The 11,677-nt window shown below is 49.0% G+C and overlaps 1 protein-coding gene across 3 annotated transcripts in view; it reads left to right on the forward strand.

The window, feature by feature from the left end:
• Window positions 1-8,954, forward strand: part of ZNF114 (zinc finger protein 114) — a 22,414-nt gene extending 13,460 nt beyond the window's left edge. The window contains exons 3-6 of one of the 3 annotated variants that reach the window (XM_025368309.1): window positions 316-393; window positions 2,459-2,596; window positions 3,291-3,417; window positions 7,103-8,954. In XM_025368309.1, coding sequence (XP_025224094.1) covers window positions 385-393; window positions 2,459-2,596; window positions 3,291-3,417; window positions 7,103-8,220 — 1,392 coding nt within the window. In that variant the 5' untranslated portion in view covers window positions 316-384 and the 3' untranslated portion in view covers window positions 8,221-8,954. Of the gene's footprint in view, window positions 1-306; window positions 394-2,458; window positions 2,597-3,290; window positions 3,418-7,102 lie in introns of those variants that run through there. The other 2 variants (XM_025368310.1, XM_025368311.1) reach the window with 2 other exon arrangements.
• Window positions 8,955-11,677: the final 2,723 nt, after the last annotated feature.

Genomic DNA, 11,677 nt, shown 5'->3' on the forward strand with positions numbered 1-11,677 from the left:
GTGTGGGGGTGTGGGGGTGTGTGGGTGTGTGTGTGGGGGTGGGTGTGAGGGGGTTTGGGGAGTGTGGGTGTGTGGGTGTGTGTGGGTGGGTGGGTGGGTGTGAGGGGTTTGGGGAGTGTGGGTGTGTGGGGGTGTGGGTGTGTGTGGGTGTGTGTGTGGGGGTGGGTGTGAGGGGGTTTGGGGAGTGTGGGTGTGTGTGTGGGGTGTGTGTGCACGCATGCATTTATATGCTGAGATTAATGTCAGGCAGGGTCCACATAGGAGTGTGGGGAAGGCAGGGTGCTTGGATTCTCACAGCTCCATTCTTCTCCCAAGCTCTACCTCGCCTGCCTCCTTGAAGGAAACACGGGGGAGCCAGGACTGGCCATCGCGTTGGTGACAAATATGTCCCAGGTAAGTTGGCAGCTCACCCTCCCCCAGAAGGGTGTTGTTCCCACGAGTGAATGTGCCTCTGCCTGTGGCTGGGAGTTAGGTAAAGCGCGTGCAGCCGGGCAGGGCCCACCGCCAGCCGTGCTGTCCCAGGTCTCTGCACCTCTGCTTAGAGAGAGATGCTGCCCTGGGGATTCTCATGGGACCACCCCCACCCCAGTACTGACCAGTCCTTTCCACGCCTCATCCTGGCTGCCTGTGGGCTTCACGTTCTGCTGCAAAGCATGCTAAGAAAGGAGATGAAAGTGTCTTTGGTGGGGCGCAGTGGCTCAAGCCTGTAATCCCAGGACTTTGGGAGGCTGAGACAGGAGGATCATTTGAGGCCACGAGTTTGATACCAGCCTGGGCAACATAGCAAGACCCCTGTCTCTATAAATATAAAAAAAAAAATGCCTGGCATGGTGGTGCATGGCTGTAGTCCCAGCTACTTAAGAAGCTGAAGCGAGAGAATCGCTTGAGCCCAGGAGGGTGAGGCTACAATGAGGACTGATCACTCCACTGCACTCCAGCCTGGGGCACAGAGTAAGACTCTGTCTCTAAAAATCATAATAAAGTAAAATAAAAAGAAAGTGTCTTTGTCTTAAGGAACTCAGGGTCTTGCAGGGGACACTAGGCATTTATGCAGCGGGCAGGGCTCTCCTGGTGGCAGCATCCCCCGCGACTGTCGTGACCTGCAGATAACAAGGAGTGGACTGAGCCGTGCCCCAGTCCAAATTTTTTTTTTTTTTTTTGAGATGGAGTCTTGCTCAGTTGCCCAGGCTGGAGTTGGGTGGCGCCATCTCGGCTCACTGCAAGCTCTGCCTCCTGGGTTCATGCCATTCTCCTGCCTCAGCCTCCCGAGTAGCGGGGACTAGAGGCATCCACCACCACGCCCAGCTAATTGTTTGTTATTTTCAGTAGAGACGGGGTTTCACCATGTTATCCAGGATGGTCTCGACCTCCTAACCTCGTGATCCTCCCGCCTCAGCCTCCCAAAGTGCTGGGATTACAGGCGTGAGCCACCACGCCCGGCCTACCCCACTCCAAAAATTTTTTTTTTTTTTTTTTTTGAGACAGTTTCTCTTGTTGCCCAGGCTGGAGTGCAATGGCGTGATCTCGGCTCACTGCAACCTCCGCCTTCCAAGTTCAAGTGATTCTCCTGCCTTAGCCTCCCGAGTAGCTGGGATTACAGGCGCCTGCCATCACGCCTGGCTAATTTTTGTATTTTTAGTTGAGATGGGCTTTCTCCACGTTGGCCAGGCTGGTTTTGAACTCCTGACCTCAGGTGATCCGCCCGCCTCGGCCTCCCAAAGTGCTGGGATTACAGACATGAGCCACCACACCTGGCCAGGGTTTAAGGATTTTTAAGCCACCCCTCTGTGATCGTTTGTTATGACAGCCTGAACAGGCTAATGCATCAGAAAGACACACAGCCGGTCAACTGGTGGAGACTGAAGTCCAGTCGTGGGACTCAGGTACTCTTTTTCCTGAGACGGGGCCAAAAACGATGGTGTGTGCCGGTTGTCCCAGCCACTTGGGAGGCTGAGGTGGGAGGATCACTTGAGCCCAGCAGTTAGAGGCTGCCGTGAGCTGCGTTTGCACCACCGCACGCCAGCCTGTGTGACAGCTCAAGACCCTGTCTCAGAAGAAAGAGCACCTGAGTCATACGACCGGACGTCAGTCTCTACCAATTGAGCGTATGCTCTTCCCGTTGCATTAGGCTCTTCAGGCTGCCGTAACTATCACAGATGGGGTAGCTTAAGCAACAGACATTGATTTTCTCACAATTCTGCAGGCTGGAAGTCCAAGATCAAAATGGCGGCAGGGTTGGTTCCTTCTGGAGGCTCCAAGAAAGAATTTGTTCCATGTTCTTACCTAGCTGCCGGTAGTCACTGGCATCCTTGGCATTCCCTGGCTTGTGGACCCATCACTCCAGTCTCTGCCTCCCTCACCAAATGGCATTCTTTCCTCTGTGTCCCTCCCTCTGTCCACATTTCCCCTTCTTTTATATATATATATATATTTTGTTTGTTTGTTTGTTTTGAGACAGGGTCTTGCTCTGTTGCCCAGGCTGGACTGCAGTGGCAGGATCATAGCTCATTGCAACCTCCACCTCCCAGGCTCAGGCAATCCTCCCTCCTCAGCCTCCCGGGTAGCTGGGACTATAGGTGCCCACCCACATTCACGGGTAATGGTTATTTTTTGTAGAGACGGGTTATCACTTTGTTGCCCAGGCTGGACTTGAACTCCTGGCCTCAAGCAATTGTCCCGCCTCAAACTCCCAAAGTGCTGGGATTACAGGTGTAAGCCACCGCACCTGGCCAGATTTCCTCTTCTTATAAGGACACCAGTCATTGGATTAGGGCCCACCCAACCCCAGTACAACGTCACCTTTTTTTTTTTTTTTCTTTTTTCTTTTTTTTATTTTTGAGACAGAGTCTCACTTTGTAGCCCAGGCTGGAGTGCAGTGGCATGATCTCGGCTCACTACAACCTCCACCTCCTGGGTTCAAGCAGTTCTCTGCCTCAGCCTCCTGAGTAGCTGGGACTACAGGCACCTGCCACCATGCCTGGCTAATTTTTTGTATTTTTAGTAGAGATGGGGTTTCACCATGTTGGCCAGGCTGGTCTCGAACTCCTGACCTTGTGATCCACCTGCCTCAACCTCCCAAAGTGCTGGGATTACAGGTGTGAGCCACTGCGCCCGGCCACAGCCTCATCTTAATTCATTGACATCTGCAAAGACTCTAGTTCTCAAATCAGGTCACCTTTGCAGGTACCAAGGGTTAAGACCTCAATGTACCTTTTTTTGTGGAGAACGGGGTCACAGTTCAAACTGATAACAGGACACCCCACTGAGCCAAACTGCATGTGCTGTTTTAGGACTCAGTGACCTTCGCAGACGTGGCTGTGAACTTCACCAAAGAGGAGTGGACCCTGCTGGACCCAGCTCAGAGGAATCTCTACAGAGACGTGATGCTGGAGAACTCTAGGAACCTGGCATTCATAGGTAAGGAGGCCCCCTTCCTGCACTTAGTCAGTGATGGGACCAGTGCTACTTTGGAACCGTGTTCTGGGAAGTGCATTGGAAAATGGGAACTGGGTTAAATTCCAGAGACAGAACTGTTGTCCCCCAGGTAGTAGATGTAGGGTTCACCATGAAACTGGAAATAGTTTGTTGCATTATTTTATTTTATTTTATTTTATTTTTTGAGACAGGGTCTCACTCTATCTCCCAGGCTGGAGTGCAGTGGCATCATCTCAGCTCACTGCAACTTCTGCCTCCTGGGTTCACACAATTCTCTTGCCTTAGCCTCTCTAGTAGCTGGGAATACAGGTGCACACCACCACACCTGGCTAATTTTTGTTTGTATTTTTAGTAGAGGCAGATTTCACCACGTTGGCTGGGCTGGTCTTGAACTCCTGACCTCAAGTGATCCTCCCACCTTGACCTCCCGAAGTGCTGGGATTACAGGCATGAGCCACCACACCCAACCTTTATTTTTCTTTTCATGAAGATGGGGTCTCACCCTGTCACCCAGGCTGGAGTGAAGTGGCACCATCACGACTCACTGCAACCTCCGCCTCCTGGGCTCAAGCAATTCTCCTGCCTCAGCCTCCTGAGTATCTGGGATTACAGGCATGCTCTACCATGCCCAACTAATGCATTACATTTTTATTCTCTTGGTGATCGAACAGACTTTGGGGGATCCTTATGTAGGTGAACATGGTACACAGGAAAAGGGTCGTTCTGAGCCCTTTTGGCAGAGTTTTAGTGCATTGATGAGAAAAGTAGAGGGACCACTGTTGCTCTTCTATTCACACATCGTCAGCTTCGGAACCCCCAGCAAACCACAGCTTGTGTCCCATTTCACAGAAAGTCTTGGCATAGTTCCTTTACACCACGTGCTTGCCCAGTGAACGGGATCTCCACTAGGCAAACCCAGTCTGCCCTCTCATTTGGAGCAAGAAGTGGTCTGAAAACAGTGCAGGGCAGTTTTGTCCAGGCATTCATGCATCTCAGTGCCAGGCAGATGTGAACATTACAGGACTGACAGGTTTGTAAACCAGCAGCATAGTAACAGAGCAACAGGCTCATGCCACTGAGACAGCAAGGTTTGCAACAGAGAAAGTTTCATGATTATCTGGTGCCGACCGAGGAGATGGGAGGAGATGCTCAAATTCTTCTCCCTGAGGGGTTTTGGGGTTCTTGTTTTTTTGTTTTTTGAGACTGTGTTTCACTCTTGTTGCCCAGGCTGGAGTGCAATGGTGCGATCTCCGCTCACTGCAACCTCTGCCTCCCGGGTTCAAGCAATTCTCCTGCCTCAGCCTCCCGAGTAGCTGGGACTACAGGCACACACCACCATACCCGGCTAATTTTTGTATTTTTAGTAGAGATGGGGTTTCATCACGTTGGCAAGGCTGGTCTCGATCTCCTGACCTCAAGAGATCCGCCCACCTTGGCCTCCCAAAATGTTGGCACTACAGGCGTGAGCCACTGCTCTCGTTTTCAAGGGGATCATGAAGGGCAAGGGACCGGAGAATTGGAGATGTTGATTGGTCAGAGGAAGGGGGATGAAATCGTCGGGATGAGGAAAGTACATTCTTTGGTGCGTCAGTTTCTCACGGCATTCCTCAGACCAGTTGGCATAGTCATTTCATCAGAATGCAGGACCTGAAGGAATATCTCAAAGTGGAAACTTAATGCTTTATAATTTTCAAGTTGTTATCTACAGAGCAGCTAAGGAGACCTATAGGCCAGGCACAGTGGTTCACACCTATAATCCTAGCACTTTGGGAGGCTGAGGCAGGAGGAGGATTACTTGAGGCCAGGAGGTCGAGACCACCCCAGCCAACATGGCAAAACCCTGTTCTTTTTTGTCTTAAAAAAGTTTTTTTAATTTAAAAAGAAAGAAAAAAACAGGTACCCTCTTGCCCAGGCTGGAGTGCAGTGGTGCGATCTCCGCTCACTGTAATCTCTGCCTCCTGGGTTCAAGTGATTCTCCTGCCTCAGCCTCCCAAGTAGCTGGAATTACAGGCACACACCACAATGCCCGGCTTATTTTTGTATTTTTAGTAGAGATGGGGCTTCACCATGTTGGTCAGGCTGGTCTCAAACTCCTGACCTCCGGTGATCCACCCACCTCAGCCTCTCAAAGTGCTGGGATTACAGGCGTGAGCCACTGCGCCTGGCTGAGCTTATGTTTTTTGACTTTTATCCATCCTCTCATATATTCATTTTTCCCAGAGAAAGGCCTGTTCCTTTTCTCCTTAAAACTGCACATGGAGGCCGGGCACAATGGCTCAAGCCTGTAATCCCAGCACTTTGGGAGGCCAAGACGGGCGGATGACGAGGTCTGGAGATCGAGACCATCCTGGCTAACACGGTGAAACCCCGTCTCTACTAAAAAATACAAAAAACTAGCTGGGCGAGGTGGCAAGAGCCTGTAGTCCCAGCTACTCAGGAGGCTGAGGCAGGAGAATGGTGTAAAGCCAGGAGGCGGAGCTTGCAGTGAGCTGAGATCCGGCCACTGCACTCCAGCCTGGACAACAGAGCGAGACTCCGTCTCAAAAAAAAAAAAAAAAAATTGCACATGGAGCCAGCTACTCGGGAGACTGAGGCAAGAGGATCACTTGACCCCAAGAGCTCAAGGCTACAGTGTGTTATGATTAAGCCTATGAATAGCCACTGCGCCCAGTGCCTGGGCAACCTAGTGAGACCCTCATCTCAAAAAAATAAAAATTTCACATGGACTTTCTGTACAATTCTCTTCCACTTAAAATTCCTGATCGTTTCCTTGATCTCTGCAGAACCATTCCTCAGTAACATGACGCTCTCCATGTTGAACCCCTGACCTTACCATCCTCACATTCCTGACACTGCGGAATCCCTGAGGTCTTTCTCTGCTTCCTTCCTCTTGCTTTCTTCCCCTTCACGTTTTTATCATATATGTTGGGGGAACATCTAGAAAGAAATCCACACAGAGGCCGGGCGCGTTGGCTCACGCCTGTAATCCCAACACTTTGGGAGGCTGAGGCAGGTGGATCACATGAGGCCAGGAATTCAAGACCAGCCTGGCCAACATGGCGAAACCCCATCTCAACTGAAAATACAAAAACTAGCCAGGCATGCTGGCACACACTTGTAATCTCAGATACTCGGGAAGCTGAGGCCAGAGAATTGCTTGAACCTGGGAGGCAGAGGTTGTAATAAGCAAAGATCATGCCACTGTACTCCAGCCTGGGCCACACAGCAAGACTCTGTTGAAAGAAAAGAGAGAAAGAAAGAGAATGAGAGAGAGAGAGAGGAAGGAAGGAAGGAAGGAAGGAAGGAGAAGGAAGAAAGAAGGAAGGAAAGGAAGGAAGGAAGAAAGAAAGAAAGAAAAGAAAAGGAAGGAAGGAAGGACAGAAAAAAGTAAGGACAGGAAGGAAGGAAGGGGAAGGAAGAAAGGAAGCAGAGGAAGGAGGAAGGAAGGAAGGAAAAGAAAGAAGAAAGGAAGGAAGGAAGGGGAAGGAAGAAAGGAAGCAGAGGAAGGAAGAAGAAAGGAAGGGAGGGAAGAAAGGAAGGAAGGAAGGAAGGAAAGAAGGAAGGGGGAAAGAAAGAAAGAAATCCGCACAGACATTGCCTATGTTATCATCTCTAACCCACCTTTACTTTCAACAAAGAATTTAACTTTTGTGCCACTGTATTTCAGACTGGGCGACTCCGTGCAAAACCAAAGATGCAACCCCTCAGCCGGATATTCTTCCTAAAAGAACATTTCCTGAAGCCAACAGAGTGTGTCTCACAAGCATCAGTTCCCAGCTCTCCACATTGAGAGAAGACTGGAGATGCCCCAAAACAGAGGGACCACACAGGCAGGGGGTGAATAATGTGAAGCCACCTGCAGTTGCCCCTGAGAAAGATGAATCTTCTGTTAGCGTCTGTGAAGATCACGAAATGAGGAACCGCTCTAAACCTACCTGCAGGCGTGTGCCTTCACAGGGAGATTCCACAAGACGATGTATCCTGACATGTGACTCAAGTATTTTCAAGTATAATCCTTTCTTAAACGATAGTCAAAAAACACATGAAAACAACGGACACGATGAAGTCTTGGGGCAGAACATTCAGTGGGTTCCGTGTGGGAGAAAAACAGAGCTGAAATCAAGCACATGGACTGGCAGTCAGAACGCCGTGCATCATATACGTGATGAAATTGATACGGGAGCAAACAGGCACCAACAGAATCCATTTGGAAAAGCTTTCCATGAAGACGGATCCCTTAGGGCACACAACACTCGTGTTCGAGAGAAAATGTATGATTTTACTCAGGGCGAGAACACTTCCAGAAATAACTCAGTTCATGCCGTGCAGATGCAGTCGTATACCTCAGAGACAAATAAGAAGGATTGTCAGACTGGAGCAACCTCTGCCAACGCCCCAAAGTCCGGTTCACACAGGAGTCACTGCACTGGAGAGAAAAGCCACAAATGTCCCGAATGTGGGAGAGCCTTTTTTTATCAGTCATTCCTTATGAGACATATGAAAATTCACACTGGAGAGAAACCGTACGAATGTGGGAAATGTGGAAAAGCCTTCAGATATTCCTTACACCTTCATAAGCATTTAAGAAAGCACGTCGTGCAGAAGAAGCCCTACGAATGTGAAGAATGTGGGAAAGTCATCAGGGAGTCCTCAAAATACACACATCTAAGGAGCCACACTGGAGAGAAACCCTATAAATGTAAGACATGTGGCAAAGACTTTACAAAGTCGTCAGGACTTAAAAAACATCTGAAGACTCACAATGATGAGAAGCGCTGTGAATGAAAGGAAGGTGGGAAAATCTTCATCAATTTTCGAACTGTACTGAACATGGGAGGAGGACATATTGGAAGGGAGCTCAAGGGGCTAGCATGCATGAGAACATCTTCCCTGAACTCTCCTATCTTACAGAAATGTGAAAAAAAAAAAAAAAAAAAAAAAACCCTGCCAAGGTAAAGTCTAGGGAAAGCCTTTCCTCTTCATTCATCTTGAGTAGACATTTGTTCTCACCCTGGAGAGAAACTGTGAATCTAAAAGGAACATGACAAAACCTTCAGCGTGGTCTCAAATTCATGGTTCATACAAGAACTCACACTGCAGAGCCTCCTTACGGAAGTAAAAACTGTAGGAAAGACCTGCTGGGCGCGGTGGCTCACCTGTAATCCCAGCACTTTGGGAGGACGAGGCGGGTGGATCATGAGGTCAGGAGATCGAGACCATCCTGACTAATATGGTGAAACTCTGTCTCTACTAAAAATGCAAAAAATTAGCCAGGCATGGTGGCGGGAGCCTGTAGTCCCAGCTACTCTGAAGGCTGAGGCAGGAGAATGGCATGAACCTGGGAGGCAGAGCTTGCAGTGAGCCGAGATTGCACCACTGCACTCCAGCCTGGGCAACAGAGCGAGACTCCATTTCAAAAAAAAAAATGTGGGAAAGTCCCCTTTAAACACTTACCACTCATGTTACATGTGAATCCACATCCTGGAGGGAGGCTACAATTGGAATAAAAATAAAGCTTTCAAGGCCGGGTGCGGTAACTCACACCTGTAATTCTAGCACTTTGGGAGGCCAAGGTGGGAGGATTGCTTGAGTCCAGGAGTTTGAGACCAGCCTGGGCAACATGGAGAAACCCCATCTCAACAACAACAACAACAAAATGCAAAAATTAACCAGGCATGGTAGCACATGCCTGTAGTCCCAGCTACCTGGGGAGCTGAGGCAGGAGGATCGTTTGAGCCTGGGAGCCTGAGGCAGCAGTGAGCTATGTTTGCACCACTGCACTCCGGCCTGGGTGACAAAGTGAAGGAAGGAAGGAAGGAAGGAAGGAAGGAAGGAGGGAGGGAGGGAGGGAGGGAGGGAAGAAAAGAAGAAAAAAGGAAAGGAAAGGAAAGGAAAGGAAAGGGGAGAGGGAAGGGAAGGGGAAGGGAAGGGGAAGGAAAGGGGAAGGAAAGGAAAGGCGAAAGGCAAGGCCAGGCGAGGCAACTTGCGGGTCCAGCTCTTCACTTAGGCACAATGACTGCACAGTAGGACTGAAACACTGTAAATGTTAATGATTTTCCAGTTTTTCCGTTCTAAAAAAAAAAATGCTACAAGATGAAGGATATCCCTCTTTGCACCCTCCCAGCTCTGCCACATAAATGTTGATATATAGCAGGTTCATTACAACTCACTCACATACACATGTTCTCATTTTCAATGTGAAGCCTTCTTTGAGCCTCATTCAGTTTAGACTTGGGATTCATATGCTCCATGAGACCATTTTTGTCTTATCGGTCACTGCGCAACTGCATTATGGTCAGAGTATGTAGTCTTTTTGGTACCAACTTGGGGTACTTGTTATGACTTTGTCAGTCTGATGTGTCATATTCTGTCAGTTTCCCTGCCATCTCCATTCTTCTCATCTTCTTTACTAAGGGCACATAGATTCACTTTCCACAATGAGCACTGTTTAATGTCTTCTTTTTATGTTTACTTTATTTATTTATGTATTTATTTTGAGACAAGAGTCTTGCTCTATCATCCAGGCTGGAGAGCAGTGGGGCAATCTCGGCTCACTGCAACCTCCGCCTCCCAGGCTCAAGTGGTTCTCCTGCCTCACCCTCCCGAGTAGCTGGGACTACAGACATCCACCACCACACCCAGCTAATTTTTGTATTTTTAGTAGAGACGAGGTTTCACCATGTTGGCCAGGCTGGTCGCAAACTCCTGACCTCAAGTGACCTGCCTGCCTTGGCTTCTCAAAGTGCCAGGATTACAGGCATGAGCCACTGTGCCCGGCCTCTTTTTAATTTTTTAAAAGTTGGGAAATGACCAGGCATGTTGGCTCACGCCTGTAACCCCAGCACTTTGGGAGGCCAAAGTGGGCAGAATGCCTGAGGTCAGGAGTTCGAGACCAGCCTGACCAACATGGAGAAACCCTGTCACTACTAAAAATATATAATTAGGTATGGTGGCTCATGCATATAATCCCAACTACTCAGGAGGCTGAGGCAGGAAAATTGCTTGAATCCGGGAGGCAGAGGTTGCGGTGAGCTGAAATTGTGCCATTGCACTCCAGCCTGGGCAACAAGAGTGAAACTCCACCTCAAAAAACAAATAAAAATAAATAAAAGTTGGGAAATATGACTACCTGAAAATGTATGAAAATGTACACATACATTTTTTTTTTTTTGAGATGCAGTTTTGCTCTTGTTGCCTGGGTAGGAGTGCAGTGGTGCGATCTCAGCTCACTGCAACCTCTGCCTCCCAGGTTCAAGTGATTCTCCTACCTCAGCCTCCTGAGTAGCTGGGATTACAGGCACCTGACACCACAACATTTCAAAGTTAATAAAGTGATTGCCCTTATACCCACAATCCAAGCCCATAAACAGCTCATCATTAAACACCAGGCAATTCATGTCTGTGCCTCACAGATATCTCCAGCCCCCAGAGGAAACCACTGTGGTTCATTTTGTTATCATTCGCCCCCCTCCCTCATCTTTACATTTGCACCTATGCAGAAATCCCCAAATACCCTGTTTTCTAGTTTTGCTGATGTTTATGCTACATATGATGGCATGGCATAGAATATTTCTTTGTGCCTTCTTTCAGGAAAAGAAAGGCTAAGCAGGTAGGGTGCAGGTGGCATTCATTCTTTCTTAATTATATTCATTCCAGAGACCTTGGTTCTGTATCTCACTTTAGAGATTAGAAACACGGCTGCTGATATCAATTTTGCAAAGCCCTCCCAATGAGCATTTTACAAAAGTCATTGTTGGCTGGGTGCGGTGGCTCACGCCTGTAATCCCAGCACTTTGGGAGGCCGAGGCGGGTGGATCACTTGAGGTCAGGAGTTCAAGACCAGCCTCGCCAACGTGGTGAAACCCCATCTCTAATAAAAATACAAAAATTAGTCAGGCATGGTGGCATGCACCTGTAGTCCCAGCTACTCGGGAGGCTGAGGCAGGAGAATTACTTGAGCCCAGGAGGCGGAGGTTGCAGTGAGCTGAGATCGCACCACTGCACTCCAGTCTGGGCGACAGAACAAGACTCGGTCACAAAAAAAAAAAAAAAAAAAAAAAAGAAAACGGGAGAGAGAAAAGAGAAATGCCACTGGTAAGAGCAGAGGTCCTCCTAGGCGCCCATTCTGCATGACCCAGCGCTGCTAAGTTCACCTTTCAGTGTTTGGGGAGGGCCCGCAGGTCGGGGACCCCCACTGTGACTGAGCAGGCTCCAGCTTGGCCCTTTCTCCCGGACCCCTGCT

The sequence above is a fragment of the Theropithecus gelada genome, chromosome 19, assembly GCF_003255815.1.
Source record: "Theropithecus gelada isolate Dixy chromosome 19, Tgel_1.0, whole genome shotgun sequence".
Taxonomy (NCBI): domain Eukaryota; kingdom Metazoa; phylum Chordata; class Mammalia; order Primates; family Cercopithecidae; genus Theropithecus; species Theropithecus gelada.